Source organism: Desmodus rotundus, chromosome 12 (assembly GCF_022682495.2).
Source record: "Desmodus rotundus isolate HL8 chromosome 12, HLdesRot8A.1, whole genome shotgun sequence".
Classification (NCBI taxonomy): domain Eukaryota; kingdom Metazoa; phylum Chordata; class Mammalia; order Chiroptera; family Phyllostomidae; genus Desmodus; species Desmodus rotundus.
The window spans coordinates 20,591,856-20,615,768 of record NC_071398.1 but is presented as its reverse complement, the minus strand read 5'-3'; the positions used below and the strand labels follow the sequence as shown (position 1 = coordinate 20,615,768).

Here is a 23,913-nt window from a genome sequence, read left to right as displayed (position 1 = left end):
AAAAGGGAAAAAGGAATTTTAGGTATTAGATTCACTTGAAGTTAGAATCAATTTACTCTCGTGAGTTTTAGGCCCAGTTTTTTTGTCCTTAAAATTTTCTGTATTCTAGCTTTTGTATCCTCAGAAAAGGGGAAGAAGTATGGATTTCCCTGCCCCCTGCTTGTCCCTGGACAATTCTAGGAAGAAACAGTGAAAATAAATTTGAGGTTCTCCTCAATGGAACGTGTTCTCCATATGTAATGACTTCAGAAAGTCAAAAATATCTGATATATATACATATATACATGTGTATATATGTATGTATGTTCTTGGCACACTCTTTCTGGACAGATTGATTCTGTGGTGATTTGGGGTGTTTCTTAGACCTGACTTAGAAGTATATAGAACACTATATTTGGATTCTAAGTGTTTTAGAGGGAGGCTAAGAGCTCAATTCTTTTTTTCTTCCACAAAATCTCAGTGTACCTCTTTATGCCCCTCAGTGTACGTCTTAATCAGCGGTCCCAGATTGGAAAGTTTTCTTCAGTTTGCAGCATTGACTTTGGAATTGAGGAAGGGATAACTGAAATCATTTTGCATGTCTTATCTTTCCTTTTCCTTATGATTCTTGGGGATTAGGAAAAGAAAACCAGGTGGCCTCTTGTTAGAAGAAGAGGAAGAGGAAGATGTCAGTGAGGAATCTGGAGGAAGTAGCAGTGAGGAGGAACACTCGGCTGCGGAGCAGGGAGAAGACACTGGGTCAGAGGCTGCAAGGAAAAAGAAGGAGGATGAGCTGTGGGCCAGCTTTCTCAACGATGTGGGACCGAAGTCAAAAGTGTCCCCAAGTCCACAAGTTAAAGTAAGTTGATACATGAATGAGATGAACGTTTCCCCAGAGATACCCTAAGTTCTCGGATAGATTTTTTTTTTTTTCAGAGAGAGGGGAGGGGAAGGAGAAGAGAGGGAGAGAAACATTGATGTGGGAGAGAAATATCGATCAGTTGCCTCTCCTACACACCCCATCAAGGGTCCTGGTCGGCAACCCAGGCATGTGCCCTGACTGGGAATCAAACCAGCGATCTTTCAGTCTTTCAGTTTGCAGGCCGGCACTCAATCTACTGAGCCATACCAGTTAGGCCTCCAGATAGATTTTTAAAAAATATATTTTATTGATTATGCTATTACAGTTGTCTCAATTTTCCCCCCTTTCCTCTCTCCACCGGTACCCCCATTCCCTCCAATAGTCCCCCCTAGTTCATGTCCATGGGACGTGCATATGAGTTCTTTGGCTAGTCCATTTCCTATGCTGTACTTTACATCCCCCTGTCTATTTTGTACTTGACAGTTTGTACTTCTTAATCCTGTACCTTTTTCCCTGTTCTCCCCCTTCTCCCTCCCAGCTAGTAACGCTCCAAATGATCTCCATACCTATGATTCTGTTCTTATTCTGCATATTTGCTTAGTTTGTTTTTTAGATTCAGTTGTTGATAGTTGTGAATTTGTTGCCATTTTTTTAAACAAAGTTGGTTTTCTTTTAAGATTTTATTTTATTTTTAGAGAGAGGGGAAGGGAGGGAGAAAGAAGGAGAGAAACATCAATGTGTGGTTGCCTGTTGCGCGCCCCCTACTGTGGACCTGGCCCACAACCCAGGCATGTGCCCTAGACTGGGAATAGAACCAGCAACCCTTTGGTTCTCAGGCTGGCACTCAATCCACTGAGCCACACCAGTCAGGGCTGTTGCCATTTTAACATTCATAGTTTTTATCTTTTTTTTTTCTTATATAGTACCCTTTAACATTTCATATAATAATGGCTTGGTGCTGCTGAACTCCTTTAGCTTTACCTTGTCTGGGAAGCACTTTATCTGCCCTTCAATTCTAAATAACTTTGCTGGATAGAGTAATCTAGGTTGTAGGTCTTTGCTTTTCATCACTTTGAATGTTTCTTGCCAGTCCCTTCTGGCCTGCAAAGTTTCTTTTTGAGAAATCAGCTGACAGTCTTATGGGAACTCCCCTGTAGGTAATGAATTGCTTTTCTCTCACTGCTGTTAAGATTCTCTCTTTGTCTTTAACCTCTGGCATTTAAATTATGATGTGTCTTGGTGTGGTCCTCTTTGGGTCCAACTTGTTTGTATTATCTATGCTTCCTGGACTTGTATCTCTGTTTCCTTCACCAAATTAGGGAAGTTTTCTCTGATTGTTTTTTTCAAATAAGTTTTCAATTTCTTGCTCTTTCTCTGCTCTTTCTGGTACCTCTATAATTCGGATGTTGGTACATTTAGAGATGTCCCAGAAGCTCCTTAGCCTATCCTCATTTTTTTGAATTCTTTTTCCTTCTTGCTATTCTGATCGATAGCTTTTTTCTTCCTTATGTTCCAAATTGTTGATTTGATTCTCAGCTTCATCCCTTACACTCTCGGTTTCCTGTAGATTTTTCTTTATTTCGCTTAATATAACCCTCATTTCTGCCCAGGTCTTTTTTATGCTATCGATGTACTCAGTGAGTTCCTTGAGCATCCTGTTATCTAGTGTTTTGCTCATCTCCATTTTGTTTAGTTCTTTTGCTGGAGTTTTGTTCTGTTCTTTCATTTGGGCCATGTTCTTTGCCTCCTCAGTTTGGCAGCCTCCCTGTGTTTGTTTCTGTGTATTAGGTAGAGCTGCTTTGACTCCCTGCCTTAGTAGTGTGGCCTATTGTAGAAAAGTGCACCTGTCAATTGTGTGGGGTAGAGCCTTCGGTAACTGCCAGGGTGGGACAACTCTGTCACTGCTCTCTTGCTGTGTGTGGGGAAGGGCTTGGATGGAGGCATTGCCACTGTCTGGCCTCTGGATTTTGCCCAGGAGGAAGCTGTCTCCCATCACCACAATTGACTGTGGGACTACCCATTCTGTGTCTCTGCACCTTTCCACGCCTTTCCACCTCTTTGTGCATCTCTGCCCATCCCCCCACCCATCTGAATGAACGTGGCTTCTTTAAAATGCTTGGTTGTCGGACTGCCATACAGTTCTATTTTCTGACAATTCTGGGTGATACTTGTTTTGTAGTCTAGTTGTAATTTTTGCTGTAGTTTTGTGAGGAGATGAGGCATGTTTTTCTATGCCTGCATCTTGACTGGAAATCCTCCAGATAGATTTTTTTAAAATGTACAAACCAATTTGAAGCTTACAGTAGAAAATAGACTATATAGATGTCTTTTTTTTTTTTAAGATTTTATTTATTTATTTATTTTCAGGGAAAGGGGAAAGGAGGGAGAAAGAAAGGGAGGGAAATATTGTTACTGAATCAGTTGCCTCTCACACACCCCCAACCAGGGACCCGGCCTACAACCCAGGCGTGCGCCCTGACTGGGAATCAGACCAGCAGCCTCTTGGTTCGCAGGCCGGTGGCACTCAGTCCACTGAGCCGCACCAGCCAGAGCTGTAGATAGTAACTCTACTAAGTGAAAAGCAAAGCATTTCCTTTGGAAGGAAAAATAAGCTTTTTCAATCAAATAAATTTTCAATACGTCTTTAACTGTTTAGGGATGAAACGTTTAAAACTAGCCGTAAACAGCATGACTGAATGTTTCTTTTAGATTTCATTCTTAAGTGAAACTGATTTACTTTTTTCATAGAAAAGAGAGGAGACTGAAGAGACAAGTTCAAATAAATTGTTGGTCAAAGCAGAAGAGCTAGAGAAACCTAAAGAAACAGACAAAATTAAAATTACCAAGGTGTTTGATTTTGCTGGTGAAGAAGTCAGGTAAGATGACCTTCACAAACTTTGAAACTGCCGTATTTTGCTGAGTATAATGTGCACCCACATTTTGGGCCCAAATTTTCAGGGAAAAAAATCTATCATTTTAATTTTTTAATTCAATTATTTAGTTATTTATATTTAGAAACAAAACTGATTATTGTATTCCAGATCATTATTTTGCATATGGATATCATTGTTGCTTTCTAGAGTTGTACTTTTAACACATAAGCATAAATAAAAGAATTAAAAACATTTATATAGATATGTAATTAGTACTACCCATGTATAACGTGCATCCTTATTTTTCCTTCAAAACTTTGGGCAAAAACATGCACATTATACATGGCAAAATACAATAGTTCTTTTAAAAACAAGCATTTTTCTAAATGGCGTTGTGAGTTATCTGTGCTCATCCCAACCCATTGTTATATTTGGAAGCATTATATTTGAACTCAAGGAAGTCAGTGGCTCCATGAATTATCAGAGAACACGAGAAAGGTCCTTTCACAGACCGTAATCTAGTTTCTGGATATTAATGAAGTGGTTGGCTGAATAGACATAAAAAATGAAAGAGTAAAGTGTATGGTTTCACATAGTCATGTTTTGTAACTTTGGCTAAGTCATTTCTCCCTTTATTACTTTCCTTAACTGTGAAGTATGAGTCCCTGTGAAGCCTCTGAAATCAGGTAAAAATTAAGGTGCCAGGAGAAAAGTTGGGTTCCAGTATCATTTCCTCACTTTAATATTATTTTTAAAATTGATTCATGAGGTTTGTTACCAGTTTAGAAAAACAGTAGGGACTTAATACCCTTCTGGCTGTTCCAGGTAAGAGCCACATGTTTGGAGTTTCCTCTTTCCTACGTACTGAAATTGTATTATGTGAAAAACGCAGGTCTCTAATTTAGAGCTGAATGAGAACAGATGAAGTGCCAATCAGTACCTTTTTAGGTAGTCACATTTATTTTCTTTGACAGTAATTAATTGGACCTGTATGCTCTTTGAAAAGATAATTTCCCTGAAAATTGATACTTTTTTTTTTCTCTTCACCCGATATGTTTATTGATTAGAGAGAGAGGAGGGGATAGAGTGAGAGAGAGAGAGAGAGAGAGAGAGAGAGAGAAACATTGATCAGTTGCCTCCTGTATGCTCCCCGACTGAGGGTCAAACTTGCAACCTAGATATGTGCCCTGAATGGGGATTCAACCCCCAACCCCTTGGTGAATGAGGCAATGCTTTAATCAGCTGAGCCACACAACCAGGGCTAAAAATGATATTCTTAAAAATAATATCTTCTTTCCACCAATTATTTTATCCAGAGAAAATACATCTTGGAAAAAAGAATTGGGCATTATTAATTTTACAAACGGTGTAGAGCAAAACTTTTTATTGTTTAAAAAAATTTTTTCCCCAACTTTTTCTTTTGGAACGTTTCACGTGCGGAAATGCTGAAAGAATAGTATTACAAGGAACACCCGTATACCTACCATGCAGATTTACTACTTGTCAGTGTCTCTTTCACCTCCATCTGTATTTCTCTTTTTGTTTTGGCTGAACCATTTGAGAATTACTTGTAGACATGAGAGAATTACTTCACTCTTAAATACCTCAAGACAGTTTCCTAAGAACAAGGGCATTCTCCTCTGAGGTACAGTATAACTCTCATAGTCAGTAAATTTCACATTAATGCAGGTTATTATCTGAACTCTGAGATTAAGAACCCTGATTTTAAATTTTCAACCTGTTACAGACCAATGCTTTTGTAAAACAATAAAATGGAATTACAGAAAAATAAAAAGATATACCACATATAAGCTCAAATTTTTAACAATAAGATTTAACAGACATATAATTATAATTCAGTACACATAGTCAAAATAAACATAGGATAGGAAAAGAATTTTATAACTAAAATACTGTTCATTGAAAGTGAATATGAGATTGATACAGGAAATCAGTGTTATTATTATGCCTTTTTATTCTGTAATCGAAACAAAAAACTAAGTATCAATTCTCAATAGTAACATCTAGATACTTTGTATATTAATTTTTAGTTTTTAATAAGACAAAGTAGCTTTTTGTGTGTGTTAATTCATCTAGTCGAAGTTGGGTTGGTGACAGCACTGCTCCTGGAGGACAGTGTGTGTGTGTAAACTATTTCTGTGTTGGTTTTTTTCTTTTAAAAAAATTTATCATGAAGCAGTTCATCTCAGAGATATTTTCATGAGGATAAAAGTGTAGATTTTAAAGCCATTTCACTAAGTTCAGGATTTTCCTTTTTTAAATCTAAAGTGACACCAGTGATACAGTGTTTTCAAAGTTCATCAGCGGTGCTTCATCAGTGTCCGTTTCCAGTAGTTTATCCTGTCAAGTTACGGTTAAATTTCAGTTGTACTTCAGTGGGAAAAAGGAATTCTGGGCGCATGAATTTCCTGTTTGGATATTATTTTGATAGAAAATACAGTTCTAAACCTTCTATGGACCATGTTAGTCTATAGAAACTCTGTTCTTCCAGGCTTCTTAACTTTCGTTTTCACCCTTACATTTTATTTACTACTGGAAACCCCTTGCGTGGGTGTACTAAGATTATTAAAAACAAAGATATCAGAGAAATTAGCAAGTTTCACTGTCCAGTTGAGGTCTTTAAAATTGGGAAGTAACTGGTTACTTTTCCTTTTGGAAACACTGTTTATTTCCTAGTTCATCATTCTCAGCATCATTTTTCTCTTTCATAACCATTGCACCTCAGCACACAAGACAACATACACACTTTTATGATCAGCTTTCAGTTTATCACATATAAAGAGAGTCGTTTAAAATTTTAAGTCATTAACCTTAAATAGTTCATAATTTTTACTACTGTAGCAAGATTTTTTTGGTAGTAGGACTTTTCTTGATGAAGGAAGCAGTGTGTTAATTTATATTCTAGCACATGCTCCTTAATCTAAATTGTTTTTCTGTTTTGCCAGCTGTGCCATTGGAACGTACTCTTCCGAACACTTAGACTTCAAATCACATTTGCTGACAATGTGACCCTAGTTTTATCATACAGATGAGTGTCAGGTATGTTTGTCAGCAAGAAACTGATAAAAGAATTCTTTATATCATCCTCATATTTAAATCACACATCTACCATAATTTTCATGTTAGAAGTGATATGACATTCTTTAAATTGCATTGAAAAATCACTTTGCTAACTTTATTCTAGTTTTCGTTACCGTAAGTCAGATCCTGAATGCTTCAAGCTGTGGTGTATTGGAAAGCTGTACTTGAACTACCTTCTGTTTTTAGTTCTCACACAAGGAAATGTTTATTGATTTTAGAGAGAGGGCGGGAGAGACAGAGAGAGCAACACTGATGTGAGGGAGAAGCATCGGTCAGTTGCCTCCCATTTGCACTCTGACCCAGGATGGAACCCGCAACATAGGTATGTGCCCTGACTGGGAATCGAACCCACAACAAACTTTTGGTGCGTGGGATGATGCTCCAGCCATCTGAGCCACCTGGGCAGGGCTTGAACTACCTTCTTTGTCCCAGATTCTGTTTGTTTTTTAGTTAGTAACCAAAAGCGCTCCTTCCTCTGAAGGCTGCAGTGCACTAATGTTAATGAAATGGAATTTTGCATCTACTTTCATTCGCTTTTTAGTTCAGTACTCTTTATTTCAAAGAATTCTTTTAATATGAACTCATTTCCTTATGTTTTGTACGTAAATGCTTCATTAGCCGAAACATCACGGCAGGGAGCTCACTTTGGTCTTAGTACTGCGTGATGACCACCACGGTCAGTACACGAGGGCTCACAGAGTGAAAGCAGCGTGACCTCAGCTGGCCTTCATTTCTTTGGAATTATTTCCATTATCATCATGTGATTTATTATTGCTGCTGCATTCAGAAAAGATGTGTTTTCTTTACAAAACAATGAGGCTCGTTTTGCCATCAGTAAGTTAGGATTTAAAAAAATACCAATTTTACTTTTTAAAATTTAGTTAACTAAAGTATAATTTTAAAAGTCCCACTTTATTAACAATTTAAATGATTATAAAAATAATTTCTAAAAATAAATGCTTATAATCCCACTTGTGGGTGTTAATTTGAAGAAATCCAAAACACTAATTTGAAAAGATGTAGTCATCCCTGTGTTCACTGCAACATTACTTATAGTAGCCCAGATATGACAGATGATTGGATAGATGGGTCCACCAATAGATGATTGGATAGAGAAGTGGTGGATTGGATAATATGTATATTGTATATAACATACAGCTATAAAATACATGTATTATACAGCATATAATATATACAGCCATAAAAAGTAATGAAATCTTACCATTTGCAACTGATGGTGGACCTAGAGGGTATTATGCTGAGTGAAATAAGTCAGACAGAGAAAATACAAATAGCATATGATTTCATTTATATATGGAATCTTGAGAACAAACAAAACAGAAACAGACTCATAGATACAGAGAACAAACTGACGGTTGCCGGGTGGGAGAGGGGTTGGGGGCTGGGTGGAAACGGTGAAGGGATTAAATACAAGGTGGTACTTATGAAATAGTCACAGGGATGTAAAGTGCCGCTTAGGAGGAATATAGTCAGTAGTACTGTAATAACTGTGTAGTGCCAGGTGGGTATAAGACTCACCAGGGGGATCAGTTTGTAAGTTAAATGTCTCACCACTATGCTGTACACCTGAAACTGGAATAATATTTTGTCAGCTGTAATTGAAAAAATTATAATTAAAAAAATAAATGTTTACATTTTATCATGTTTGGGGATGTTAGTTGACCAGATCACCTAAACATTCTAATGTGGTCTTACTGAGCATGACTAATACACTGATAGCTTGTGACCACCTTGCAAATTTGACGATACCTGAATTGATGTCCGTCCTGTTTCATGCGGTGAGTCCACTGAGCATGTCTTGAATATTATGACAGTGTCAAGTTGCAAACAAGTTTCTAAGTACTTAACTGTTTCTGTACCTATCTCATCTTGGACCAATAACAGGTAGTTTTGTTTAAGTAGCTCTATATATGATTCTACTCAGGTTTTCCCCCAGTTATTCCAATAATGTTCTTTGTAACTCTATTTCTTGTTCAATTTAACATCCAGTTCAGGATTATACACTGCATTTAGTCTTTTCTAGCCTCCTTGGAATTAGAACTGTTTTTAAGCCTTTTTGTATTTCTCGACATATATTTTTTGAGTCCTTTTGTATTGTAGAATGTCCCTTAATTTGGATTGTTGGATTGTTTCCTCGTGATTAGTGTCAGATTAATCACTTTAGACAAAAATACTACATTGATGTTTTGTCCTCCTCAGCGCACTACGTCAGTAACACCCAGTATTGGTGGTGACAAGTTAGAGCACTTACGGCAATATCTTTCAGAATTCTTCACTGTAAAAACACCCTTTTTCTTGATAATCAGTCATTTTGGGGATCCATTCAATAATTCTTAGTGGTGTAAATTAATAATATATTTTGCTACCAGAAATCACTCTGGACACTGTAGAAGTTGTCCAATACAGGGTAGCAGAACACTGATGGTAAACTTGTAATAGGAAGTCCTACAAAAGTAATACAGAAAGTGTTTAATATACCGTTAGAAATAAAAGGATTTAAAATTTTTAGAAGTTTTTCTTGGCTTGCATTATTTTCCATGTGTTATATAGGATATCTAAAGAAAGATTTATTATAACTTAACCATTGGCCCTACATAAGAGTAAGAAAAGCTGGTGAGTAATTGTTACTATGAGAAGTCATTACATTTCCTGATCAAATTAAATTTTTGTGGGCCTATTACTATTTATTAATGTGGTTGTCCAACACAAATGTCCTATTTCACTTTTAAAACGAATGGTAATTTTAAATACTGCATGCATTTTTAGGGAGCCTGCTATTTTTACGATTTGTCAGAAGAGGGCAGCACTGTATCTTCCAACAAAGATGAGTAGGGAAGTACTTTTTCATGAATACAACACTCACACATGTATTCAAAAGTAATATGTGCTTATTTTAAAAACATACATTACAGAGATATGTAACATGACAAGTGAAAGTTCTCTGTCTACCTTCTAAAGAAAACTAAACCCCTGTTAATAGTTGGCAATTTGGCAGGATTTTTTAAAACTTAAATTACTTATACTTAAATTTAGATATCATAAGGAACTCTCATGTAGGAACTTGGGAGGCCTGAATTTTAATTGACAACCAGATACAAACTTGGTATATAGATTTGAACATATCTTTTAATCTCTGATGCCATTATTCTGCTTTTTTTTTTGTCTTTGTGTCAAGTTAAGAACATTACTACTACATCTTTAAGAAATGTGAGAAAGCTAGTGATGACTGAGAATCATTTGTAAGTGTAAGGTAGTGATAGTACAAAGTTAGTCTTTTAGTTTTTTCTAATTGTATTATAATTGTTAAATTTTGGATCTTTACCTTTTTGTTTTGTTTTTTCCCCACTTAAAAATGTGTAGCTTATTAACCTTGGGGAATGAGGAAAAATAGTATTTTTTTATCCTTCCCTATCACATAACCAGCTGAGCCAGTTAGTTCAAACTTTCCTAAATGATTCACCTTTTGGAAAAGGCCAGTCATGGAAAGTTTCTGCCTAAATAAAGACTTTTAAGGAAGTTCTGAGTAAGTGAAAATGAACTTAAAATGGAATTTGTGCTGATAACACTTGAATTAACTACTGCCGATAGTGGGCCTTTTCCTGTCAAGGTTCTTTCTTGTATATGAGGAGTGGTCTGTAATTTAGACCACTCCTACTTGAAGATATTTTGATGGATGAATCTCTTCTTACTGTTTGTTAAAAGTGGAGTTCTTCTAGGTCGAGTAATTTTCTGCTAATATTACTCTGTCAATTAACAAAGCCCCTGAGAGAAATACACCAGTTTATACAACTTGTTCCCGGTGAGTATGAATAAGACCAGACACGAAGAAATGAAGAGAGATGTTCCCACAGTTACATTTTTTCCATGCTCCTTTATGGCACTTACTGTAGATCACATGTTGTCGTGACTTGTTTTCTGGGGGGCTGCCCTGATAGACTGTGAGCCCCTTAAGGGTAGAAGCCACGTCATTTTCTTTTTCATAGGTCCCACATCTACAGGGTTCTTTCTGGCACTGCTACTGAATCTCTGGCTGGTCTCGAAAAAGTAACCTAACCCCTTAAAATCTAACTTTTCTCACTCATGAGCTGTAAATATGTCAGTTCTGTAAATATGCTACAGAACTGCTGTGTAGCAGACCATCCCAGGGCTCAGTGGAATGCACCAGTGAGCGTTTCTTTGTTGCCACTGTGTTTCTGGCCGTCTGGGGCTCAGCTGATCTAGACTTGGCTCCAAGCTACTGGTGGGTTCAGATCTGCAGCATGTGTCTTTCACCCCCTTGGAGCAGCTGCCTGAGGCATGTTCTTTTTATGGCTAGAGGGTGTCAAGAGGCACTGAAAGAACAGAAACACATTTAAAACTTCTATTGCTGTCAAATCAGTTAGCATCTCCCTGAGCACTGAAACAAGTCACATGTCCAAGCTTGTTATCAGTGGGGTGGGGAAGTTATCTTCTTGGTCAAGAGGGAAGGAATATTTGCTGAATGATGGTTTAATCTGTCATATAAATTCTCTTATTTTTGACTCTTGACTCTTACTATTGAGAGGTTCATTTGAGAGAGCGAGGGGCACACAAGTTAAGCCCAAGAGAAAGTCGGTCTGGATTCTAGAGGGTCGTGAAGCCAAGGGTCGGCAGCTTATGTTGATTGTCTGGGTAGTACTGAACCACCCCAAGACAAGAGCTTGAGCAGGGGACTGAGAGTTTTTTGTTTTGTTTTTTAAGTCGCCCTTCAAAATTACTTGGCCTTCTTTCCCAGTGAATGTTCTTAATACAAAACTCTCACATTTTATTCTGTCACTTTTGTGGGTGACACAGTACTGAGTGCAGGAGTGAGATGGCTCTTGATAAGAAAATTTGGTTCTGGAAGCCTAGGGAAGGAGAAGAGGGAGGCTTGCCTCCCTGCAAAGGTGGAATTTATAGGATTCATCTGTCATTTTTCTTGGCCAGTCTTATTCTGGATGAGCTGGTTGAACATCCATAATACAGTGACTACAATTTCTGATCCTCCTACAGATAGATTGGAACTTAAACAGAATTCCTCAGGTGTATTTGTTGAATTGGCAAGCCTAGGCAGGCATTAAACATTTCTCTTTTTGTATCTGAAATTTTAAGCACCATAAATATATCCTTTTTTGCTCCTTATTTGATCATCAGTTTTATTGAGGGCAATTTTTGCATATCTGAAGTTGGCAGAATTCTCAATTAAAGCTTTTGTCCATTCCCAGGTGAGTGCCGAATTAGCCAGTTTTCAGGGATCTTGTTTCATTTTTGGTTTGTTTTAGGTGTAGAATAGGAACCTTCTACAGAGTATTTCTAATTGTTTATTCTGTTGCTTTTCTCTTTGAAATAACACCAGTGTTTTCCTCCCAAATATTCCATCTCCCCACTCCAACGTGTACTGGGCCTTTCAGTATAAGTCCTAATCTACACATGAGGTGCAGTGGGGGGGTGAGGGGGGGCGAGGGGGGGCTTCATAGCAGTAACCCACAAGGGCTGTGATTCAATAGTGACTACCTCAGTGTTTCATGCTGACAAAAATAATGGAGGGGATTTTAGAGAGATTAAACTGTAATACATTGTCATTTCATTTAGCAAGGGAAAATATCACTGATGTAGTGAACTTGAAATCATAAAGCTCAGCAGCCAGAACTTATTGAAGGCCCAATGGGTATTTTCCTTGTTCTTGTTCATTCCCTCTCTCTAGATTTTGTTTGTGTCTTTGTATTCTTTGTATTCCTTTTAACTTAATGTTTCCTTCCTTGGCACAGGGTGACTAAGGAAGTGGATGCTACATCTAAAGAGGCCAAATCCTTCTTCAAGCAAAATGATCAAGAAAAACCACAGGCTAATGTCCCTTCAACTCTGCCGTCGCTCCCTGCTGGCTCAGGGTGAGTATTCGAGGCCCAGGCCCAGGTGCACCTGGCACACTGAAGAAGCTGCTCTCAGTTGGAGGACGCACCTCCACTGCAGCTGTCACCTCCACTGCAGCTGTCATGGCTCCTCTCCTGAGAGACGAAGTCATGCTGCTGCCCTGCCTTTGCTGAAATAGTTGCCGAGTGGAAAATGCAAAGGGAAATTAGCCATAGGTCTCTCATTTTGTATCAGCCTGAAAAAAGAGCCGATTTACAGTGCTGATCACAGGGCTGAACAAGTAGTAAACCTTACATTTAAGAAGTTTTTTAATGAAAATTTCAGCAGTTCTTCAGAATGTCTAATGAAGATTTGGGTTGAGTACTCCCATCCCCCAAGGACCTCAAAGGGACATAATAAGGTCAAAGCTGATTCACAAATAATTCTATTAACACATTTTCAGGAACTTACTAGTCTTCTTTCATATTTTCCATATTACTTGAGTTATTTTTAGCTGAAGACTAGAATAGAATTCTTTCTCTTTGGAGAAAATGAAAAATTCCTTTCTTCTTAGCTTATGTGTGAGACGTAAAGCCCCAAAGTAAATAGGAGAAGCCAGGGCGCTGGCCTACAGAGAAGTGAATGTGGGCCACACCCCGTAGGTAGCCCCGATCACCTGCTGGCTCCCGTGGGGAACTCTGTGTCCCTGAGGTGTTTAGGGGAGAAGAGTCACCCATAGGCGCTTCTCTGACCCTTCTTCCTTCCTTCTCCAAGCATACTTACGTCATTGCTTTGAACAGTAAAGTTTATTTTTACATTGAAAAAAAATCGTTGGTTTTCCTATCAGATTATGAGCTTGTCTAGGACAGGCCTTTTTCATCTCTGCAGCCCTGGCTCTAAATAACACTTTGTCACACTGGTGTGCTCAGCAGGGTTGCGTTTACCCAGAAGTGACCCTGAGACAAAGGTCTGAGTGAGTGTAAGTTGTTAAGGTGAGAGGGGATTCCAGGAAGCCCCAGCAGGGAGGTGAAAGGAGGTGGGGAGGAAGGCAGCAGATAACTGCTGGTGGTGGCTGGTCTTCAGTCCTGCTGGGGAACTCAGGGAGGCAGTGAAGAACACGGCCAGGGCAAGGAGGCCGGGATGTTTATCCTTCAGCTCCCATGTCACTGGCTCAGCTGCTTCCGCCTGTCCTCTGTCCTCAGTCCTCAGACAGTGAGCTGCAGGTGCTTTAGTAAGGTGCTGCTCTCAGGGAGTGCCGTGGCAGTGAATGCAAGGACAGGTAGCTGGAGCTATGTCCACATTTGCTCCATGCTCTTTATTTGCTTCTTACTCCAAGTATTTCTTGCCCCCTGAAGCAATTAGGTGGCAGAACTCATGTAGTAGTTACACAGGAGCCAGAAAAAGGAGAAGGATTGAATGCTTGCTCCCACAGTTGGAAGTGATGTAAACACCAATGAAGGCAGCGATGGAAGGACCAGGGTAATGTGAACAGAGTTCTCTAGGCCTGGCTCAGAAGTTTTTAAGCTGTGGTTTGCAATCATCATTTAAAAGAAGTGACATAGAATAAAAAATATTATAGTACGTCATACATTAAGAGTAAATATCGTTTCATAACATTTTTATTTCAGTTATCAATGTGCTTGTCACAAAATAAACTATATTTTGTGACAAGCACATCGATAACAAGGTTCAGATTTTTAAAAAGTGAGGTTGTAGGCTGAAACATGTTTTTAGTTTATAATCATTATATTGTTTGAAGGATTTGCTTCAGACCAATAGCTCGCAAACCTCACTGACTGCCACTCATAGTAAGGAAAACATTTTACAGTGTGCCCTAGTACACCCATAAGTGTAGGTATGTAACAAAGTGAAATAAAAAGTTGGTAAAATAATATTTTCCTTGACTATATATGATGAACTTTGATTTTCTATCTAACATTAGGTTGAGTATGTGTTATTTTTTGAAATGTTAGGACTCACCGAATTGAATTCACAATCTACTACAACCTGAATTTGAAAAAATACTACTCTAGGCTACATATGGAATTAGCCTTGCAGGCTTTTACTTGAGTTACCAGGCTTGTATCTGGTATTATTAAATAACGTCTCTTGCATTTATTAAAATGCAAAAGAGGTTACGGTGAATGTTACCTCTAGATTAAGTGTCCAGTAGACGTAAAGGCAAACGTTCTTCTGCCTTAGGTTTCTAGCATGGTTTCATCTAGCACAGTTTCCCCTTCTAGCCTCCTTGGCTTTCTTAACCCTGCAGAGGTCTGGGCTGATCTGAGAGATACAAACAAATTCTTTCCTTGAATATCGTTACATATATCAGGTGCATAGGTTCAAGGTCATGACTAGCTGCACATTTGTACCTGACTAATGCTAACCCATGATGTTTAAGCCATCAGTTCGTTTATAACACCTGTTTTGTAAGGGTGTGTGATATGCGATAGTAAATTGTATCTAAGAGATAATATGAACTCCAAAATTAGTGTTGGTGTAGTTGGGGTGTGTGTGTGTGTGTGTGAACTTGGAAGTCAGTGTTGTGTATTTTCTTTTCATTTACCATTGAAAATGGCTGGAAAAATATATTGATTCGATAATCCAAGAAATGTTGAAGAACTTCAGGGAATGCTACTAGAGTTGCTTATGAAAATATTTTTGCAAGTGCTGTGAAAAGCATTTATGCCTTGAACATAGCGATATTGTTTGTGATGACTGTTACAAAAGTTTTGCAAAGTCAGCTATCGAAGATTTTGATTAATGTTAAAAACATTTTTTGGTTGTATTTTTTAGCAATATTCATGTTTCCCTTATTTGAAAAGAAAAATTTTTATTCTTTATGTCTTTCTATTTCTTTAATAATTTATAGATTGTAACAAAATAATTAAAAATCATGTATTTCATTGTATAAATATAATAAATGCAAATTTGCAGCGTTTTTATTTATTTATTTTTACATTTCAGCACATACTATTAATGACTGTATCTCTCGGATACATGGACCTATGCTGTAATTTTTTTTAACACAACCTCTGTAGGGTTAAAATAAGTCCTATTGATACTTAGAGATTCTACGTGGAAACTGTATTCAGTATTTCAGAAAATACTCTGTTACTACGATTATGAAGATAACTAGAGGAGGGAGAAGTGGCAGCTTAACCAGGTCAGCTTGTTTAAGTCACTAAGTCACTCACATGGAAAGATGACTGCATTTTTCAACCGTGCCTTCCTTTCTAGAAAGAGCTAATAGCCTTTTTAGGAAGAAATCTGCAGAGATGATATCTATATTAGGGAGACCCAGCAGGAAACAAATGGCATCCTCAAATTAGGATACTTTGAGGCGAGTTTAATAACTCACAAAGTGATGGAAAACCACAGGGACAGGAATAGTGCGGTGTCTTTAGCAATGGTAATAGAGGCTTCATTACCACCCTTCGAGCTGAAGGGGCAAGAGGGGGAGCAGTTTATGGCAGAGAGAGAGGGCCTCCTGACAGGATCTGAGACCGTCACTTGAGGGATGGATCCTCCAGGGGGAATCCGGGGGAATAAATGCCCAGATCCCTCATTCCTCCCTCCCTCCCATCTTGCCAGGATGCTCCATTGACCACTGAGTCTTTTAAATTTTATTATTTTTTAATTTATTGATTTTAGAGAGAGTGAGAGAAATACTGATTTGCTGTCCTGCTTATTTATGCGTTCATTGGTTGATTGACCACTGAGTCTTGTGAAAGAAAAAATTATTCTAACACTTGTTAAACTGGTAAGGAAGACTGACTCGGGATTATTGCCATAGATGTTACGACTACCACAATGGGGGAAAGAGATCAGGCTCAACTCTGAATACAGCAAAGACAGCTCGGGATTCACAGCCATGGAGCAGAATGAGCAGGGGCTGGTCAGTGGATGGATGTGACTAAGAGGAGACCTCCGGGGTGGGGGGATTCTTGCTGAACCCACCTAACAGGATTCTTGCTGAAGGCAGGCTAGCAATTACCCATCAAAGGCGTTGAGGAACTTGATCAGATAATGGGATTGATCAGATACTAAGAATGGCAATTCTCTTTAAACTGACTTTGCAGGATACTTGCTAAAACTGGGCTGTGCAAGCCCAGCAAGGACGGAGGCCTAGACAGGCCTAGTCGAAAAGAGGGCTCAGAGTAAGATTTGATCCAGAAGAGTCTTTTTTCTGTACAGGACAGCATCTGGGCAGAGAGCAGCATGGAGGACTTAGAGGGAATCTGGAGGGCCCGCTGATGAAATACCTTTCAGTAGATATGAACTGCGGACTCCCTTACAAAGGGGTGGAGTGAAAGTTGATCAGAATCAGTTTTTTTGAAAACTATAACGGAACGTAACATACAAGGATATGTCTGCCTGAGTGAAAAAGCCCTCAGAGTTGTACTTGAAAGTGGGGACTCGCTGAATTCTGCAGTGTACTTTGAATATCTGAATAAATCTAGAAGATGACCCTGAAGGTTGGCATGATTTTTTTTTTTTTTTTAATCTCAGAAAGCTTCTACAGTTGTAATTGCGCTTGGGAAAAGACGGGGCAAGGAGGAAGTCAGCTGATCTGGGGTGTCTAAGTGGGCACGTTTTATCAGTGCCGACATTGGTATCTGCTGCCGGCTGCAGGTACGTGGTATGGAAAGTCTTTTCAGGGGAAAAACCTATAGGAATAATCCAGTTTATTAAAAGAAACCATTCTAGTATTTTTTTCCACAGACTTTCCATTTTCATTTTTGGAGTTGCTTCAGTTTATAGAAATCGTCCAGCAGAAACACTTTATTTATTTATTTTTCTTCTCTCTAAACAGATTTAAGCAATACAGGAAAACCAGAGCAACAGAGTGAAACATCCTGTCCCACATCCTTTGCTAGCAAATAAGAACAGATTCACAGGAGCAAATGTTTATAACTGAAAATGCATTTCCTTTACATGTTTAAAATAGCACACTGCTTAGGCTATAAAAAGCCAAAGTTTATGCTTTGGGAATGGAGTAAACCAAACATCCAATTTTAATTAGAGGCCCGAATTAGAGATGACAAGAAGCACTCTCTACCTTTGGTTTCGAAAGCACAACGCTCAGTGTGTTCAAATTCCCATAGTTTTGTTATTCTAAACTCTTGATCCACTTCACCGCCCGGCCCAGATACCCCTCTATCCTCATTACCAATACTGTTGGCCACTTACATCCAGCTTCTCCCAGCATTTGTGGGTGTCTGGCTGATCAGCCTTCAACCCCACATTTACTACTTAGCCTTACTCCAGCAGTGGGGTACTAGTGGACTATTAGTCTCATTGAAGTTTATAACCTTAGCCATAGGCACTAACTTGTTTAATTAAGGGCTTTTTATTTAGTTACCTCCTGTAGAGGGTTGGGCAAAAGTGGGTTGAAACCATCCATCATTACCTAAAAGATAAATCATAAGGATACGAAATAACAATAATAAAATGACAAATAACACAAATAAATAATACAATGATTAATAAGTAAATAATAATACAATAATAAACTCTGTGTTTTGTGTACTCAGAACTGTAGACCCACCTTTGCTCACTCCTGTGGATTGAGATTGACCTAAAAAAGGGAGAGGGGCTTTATTGTGAAGTCTCAGATAGTACCGTGGGTGGTCTCAGTTTAGCAGTGTTTGCCCCAAAGATGCAAGAGAGAGAATTGATCACAGTGTCATAATAAAAATAGAAGGCCCAGACTAAAGAAGACAGTAATAATGCCTGACTTTCCGAGGTTTATCAGTGTTCAGCCTAATGACCAGTCAGTTCCTAGGAACCTTAATTTGTTCAACAGAGTCTTCCTGTCTGACTAGTTCATCTCTCCCAAACTCCCTGGATGGGAGTTAGTATGATTTTGTTGGCTTTTTAAAGTTTTTAAATTTTTCAGTATATGTAGTCTTTTGATAGAGAGCATTGAACATTTCATGTAAAGTAACAAAAATCTGATATTGCTATAATATTAGGTGGAAATGTTTCTAATTTTTTATCAGAAGCTCTTACTATGAAGATCGATTAGACCTCTGACCTATGTTAATTGATTTTTAGGCTCTTTTTTTTTTTACTTTTTAGTGGTTTTTTTTTAAGATTTTATTTATTTTTAGACAGAGGGGAAGGGAGAGAGAAAGAGAGGGAGAGAAACATCAGTGTGTGGTTGCCTCTCACGTGGCCCCCACTGGGACCTGGCCTGCAACCCACGCATGTGCCCTGACTAGGAATCGAACTAGCGACCCTTTGGTTCACAGCCTGTGCTCAATCCACTGAGCTACACCAGCCAGGGCTGGGGTCTTTTTTAAAAAAAAAAAATATTTAGTTTTAAATATTAGATGTAAAGATTTTTTAACAAAGATTTTATTTATTTACTTTTTAGAGCGAGGGGAAGGGAAAGAGAAAGAGGGGGAGAGAAACATCACTGTGCAAGAGACACATCGATTGGTTGCCTCTTGCATGCCCCCAACTGAGGACCTCGCCCGAAACCCCGGTGTGTGCCCTAACTGGGAATCAAACTGGCGACCTTCTGCTTCCCAGGCCAGCGCTCAATCCACTGAGCCACACCAGTCAGGGCAGGCTCTTATTTTTAAAGGACTGCTTTCATGTTGAGAGGAGCATTTCAAAACTAATATAGTATTTACATCAACAACAACAACAAAAGACAAACTACATTCTGACTTTACCTTCTGATTTGAGGCTGTCATGAAGTGCCTGATCAGTCGGCCTGTGTCTGTCTGTGCCTGGCGAATAGATGTAGTTGACTCTTGAACAACCCAAGGTTAGGAATGTTGACTGCCCGGGAAGAAAATTCAAGTAGAACTTAAATTGGCCCTCTGCATGTGCAGATTCCCAGCTCCAGTTGACCTTGAACAGTGCGGGTTTGAACTGCACGGGTCGGTTGAAAAAGCTCATGTGTAAGTGGGCCCACACGGTTCAAACCCACATTGTCCAAGGGTCAACTGAACATGTTGAGATCCCTTAGTGCCTTAGGGAATGGCCATTCCAAAAGAGGAAATCAGCTTGTTTCACTAAATATCATGAGTGAGAACTTATTGGTCATTGTAATAATTAAGATAATTAGAAGAAAGTGGGTATTCTAGCAGACATAACCTATGATATTTTTTGAACTCTAGTCTATATGAGAACAAAGTGGTATTTGCGAATTTAATAATTTTAAATGTGCTTTCCCCCCCCAAAACAGCTTTATTGAGCTGTTTTTATTTATTCAACAACTTAAATTTTACAGTTCATTGGCTTTTAGCATATTCATAGTTGTGCCTTCATAAAGCTATGCAACCACAAAAAGGTTTTATCACCCCCATAGGAAATGCGCTCACTCTTCACTTCCATCCCCACCTCTCTTTCCCACTTCTCAGTAATCGTTAATCTATCTTCTGTGTCTAGATTTGCCTTTTTGGACATTTCCTATACATGGAAACATACAATATTTTTAATTCTTTGTGTCTGACTGCTTTGACTTAGCATTATGTCCTCAAGGTTCATTCATGTGTCTGTACTTCATTCACTAAGGCCAAATAATATATCGTGTATGAATATCCTACGTTTTGTAGTACGTTAGTTGATGGACATAGGTTTGTTTCCACCTTTGGTTGTTACGAATAATGCTTCTGTGAACATTCATATACAAGTTTTTATATGTACATGCATTTTTATGTCACTCGGTGTGTATCAAGGTGTAGAATTGCTGGGTCATATGGCAACTCGAATATGGTCTTAAATGGGACAGTGAGCCATAGAGAAAAATCTAGGAGTGTTAGTTACCAAGGGGTGGGGGACCTGAGCACCTAGATTTCTTCCACCGTGATTTGAAGTATGTGCAGTTCTGTATGAAAGTTCCTGCTCTAGGAAGAAAGAGACTGATGGAAAGCAACACTGTACAAGCAATGGCTGCAGAAAAGGTAAGGCAGTTTTCTTCTGTCGTAATTAATTCTAGAAGTAAGGAGAGGGAATTAGGCCTTGATTTGTTCCCACAAGCACCGGTAAGCTTTCCAGTCAGTGCGATTTCTTGTTTGAGGACAATTTGGGATTTTGGTTTTAGTTGACTCTGGGTTGTCCCTGTCCTATTCTATTACTGTTTGTAAATAGATGTCCTTGACCCTCCCACTAACTTTGAATTTAACTTGGTTATTCTTAGCAGATGTGGTACTGCCAGTAAGAGGTGTTCAGAAATGTGAGGTGACATATTTTGGTCGTCATAGGACTTGAGACCACTGGTAGGGCTCAGGGATACTAAATATCATGTGCTGCTTAAGACAATTTGTCCAGAGAATTTGCTTTTCCAAAATACCAGCAATGTCCCCTTTGAGACACATTGTGTTAGGAAGCTGGAGTCCTTGGTTGGCCAGTGTTTAAAAATCAGGAGAGTTGACAGAAAAATCTGGATGAGTGGCTTTTCTTCAGGAATGAGAAGTTGTGCCACGGCCCTCCCTCTTTCCTCACGGCAGCGATGCTCTGGAGCAGAGTGGACGGCGCTTGCCCTTCCCTGGTCCCTGCTCAGCCGCTTCCCTCATCCGTTGCCTGCTTGGTTCCTGTAGTCAGGTGTTTCGCACTCTGGGATGGCAAGGTCCCCTTTAGTGATCAGCTCAGTTTCTGTTGGAACCAGTTCTTCAGAATAAATGTCAGACATATTATCTTCTCACAGGGCAGGTTAAACATTTCTTTACCTTTTTTAAGAAGACTCTGTAGCTTCTGTTGACAACTTACCGAATTTAAGGCACAGTGCTACATGTATTTCAGGACTCCCTTCCAGATCTATTTGAGGCCAAAGCCTAGGCTCCCCACCACTGTGCCACGCTCTCTTTCTTACCCTCCTAATTAGCCTTATATATTAAAATGCATCTCTCTTTAGCTTTATAATTGATGAAGGACTCTTTGAAAGCTATTTCGTATTTTGTTATATTTGAAGGAAGTGAGATGACTGTTTCCTCCCTTTTCTTTTGTAAGCCTTTTCCCCATTAACTATGGCCAGTCCAGGTTTCCACTGTTGCAGTGTCCTTCCTATCTCATGACATGTAAGGGGCTAGCATGATTTAAAAATTGAGTTCCAGTTATGTTTGTATGTTGATAATAGTCAACGAGGAAGCTGTGGACAAGACGTGGTCAGCTGGGGACTAATGGCTGTCGCTGTTTCTGTCTGGTGATGAACCCCCGCTGAGGTCTGAATCCTCGTGCTAGGCAGCATATGTGAGGGTGTTGCCGAGGGAGTCAGATAGCAGATGCCCTTACCATCTTGGGCTAAGTGCCTTCTTCTGGATAGGGCTAGCTAGAGATAGCGTTTAAGAGGATGCTTCCAGGAGCTCGTGCGGCAAATGGAAGTGATCGATTCTGGCGGCCTTGGAGGTACTGCTATTATATGGCTTATCTGCTCCAGAATGATGTGCTTTGTCTCGGGGTAAGATTCCTACTTTCAAGCTCTTCAATGGATGCTAACCTCTGTTTCATTAGATTTTAATTTATTCTTAACTTGCTTTTTAACATATACTTCTGTAGGTCTTACAGGTATAGTGTAAATGGATTTGAAATGAAAAGTAAATACTTCTAAGATTTCTTTATGAGTAGTTGGAATATATTGAATTTATTAAAGGTAGTCTCGTTCTCATTTACGTTCTTGATTTGAAGATATTGTTCCAGGCCAAGCTGGTAACTTAGAGAATTATGGAGAGACTAGTGGCCTTCTTTTATTTTGTTGTTGGGGGAGGGGGCAATATTTGACACTTGAATCAAGCAATGAGGCGCATGCCAATGCGAGCATCTCAGTGAGATCCTGAACACAGAAAAGCTTTCAAAGCAAGGACTTTTTCCATTTGTGGTCACCAGGATGGGGTAACCTGTGTCAATTTGGATTGAATACTTACAGCAAACACTATGAACCTAGGAAATGTCTCTAGTGGTTTTCAAGGTTGCCTGGAGTTGAACATATTCTGGTGTTCTCAGAAACTCTGATGAGGAGATAGACTTTATTGCACAATGCACCCTTTTTCCTTTGGCCTTAAATTACAGTCCCAACAAGTTTCAGATATCTGAGTTTAAGAGCCAGGTGCCTGTATCTGTTATAAACTTTTAAAACTTTATTTTACTATCTTTTTTTTTAAAAGATTTTATTTATTTTTAGAGAGAGGGAAAGGGAAGGAGAAAGAGAATGAGAGAAACATCAGTGTGTGGTTGTTTCTCGAGCACCCCCTACTGGGGACCTAGCCTGCAAACTACGCATGTGCCCTGACTGGGAATCAAACCAGCAACCCTTTGGTTCTCAGGCCTGCGCTCAGTCCATGGAGCTTCACCAGCCAGGGCTCTTTTGCCCTTGGTACATATCCTTGATTGTACCAAGTTTTTCTTGGTGTGAATTATGAGTTAGTAAAGTGCTTTGGTCACATCTTGGGAATGTAAGGAAGAATAGAAAGAATAGGTAGCTGAAGTTATAATGTTCACAAAGTTTACTCGGTATGATAACAGGAAATTGATTTTCTTCTTTTTTTAACCCTCCATTCCTCCTGCCCTTTGCCCCCCTCCACCAAACATCTGGCCACCTTCACCACATTGTTTTCTGTGTCCATGGCCTTTGCATATATGTACTTCAGCTAATCTCTTCCAGCCTCCCGCACCCTCACCCCTCTGAGATCTGTCATTCTGTTCCATGTGTCCATGCACCTGGTTTTATCTTGCTCATCAGTTTATTTATTAGATTAATAGGAAATTGGTTTAGAAACAAGGATATGGAGGCTTCCATTTAAGGTCAAAATTGTGATGTTCTAGGAATGGAATGGAAATACTTCATTTTACTAATCACTGAATTCCACTAATTTATTGATTTAATTGTTGCATGTGTTTTAGCTTCTCTTAGTGTACACTAGAGGGCAGAATCCTCCCTGAAAAGATAGCTGGTCTTGGGCAAGATTCCAGGAACTTGGAGCGTGAACGAGGTTTGGAGTATGAGCGCTGCACATTTTTCTTTGGCTAATTAGATTAGTCTTTTGGAATGAGAGTTCTGTGAGCTATACAGTTTCTCCATTTTTCTGTTATTAGAATTTGTTTTGTTTTCAATTCTACCATTATGTTTAGGAAGTAAAGATGATTTTTCTTTTCTCATTTTTTCTTTGGTATATGAAGCTTTTATTGTTGGTTTTGTTTTTGTTATTTTTACTGCAAATAAGAAAGTAAAAATGACCCATAGTCCCACCGCTTAAATTTTTTCAGAAAGCAGGTAGT

General features: G+C 39.0%; 1 protein-coding gene across 1 annotated transcript in view; it reads left to right on the top strand.

The window, feature by feature from the left end:
- CFDP1 (craniofacial development protein 1) overlaps positions 1-23,913 on the top strand; it is a 103,410-nt gene that overhangs the window by 10,903 nt on the left and 68,594 nt on the right. Inside the window, exons 3-5 of the mRNA XM_024556068.3 lie at positions 619-838; positions 3,590-3,717; positions 12,603-12,722. Of these exons, the coding sequence (XP_024411836.2) occupies positions 619-838; positions 3,590-3,717; positions 12,603-12,722 (468 nt within the window). The remainder of the gene's footprint in view (positions 1-618; positions 839-3,589; positions 3,718-12,602; positions 12,723-23,913) is intronic.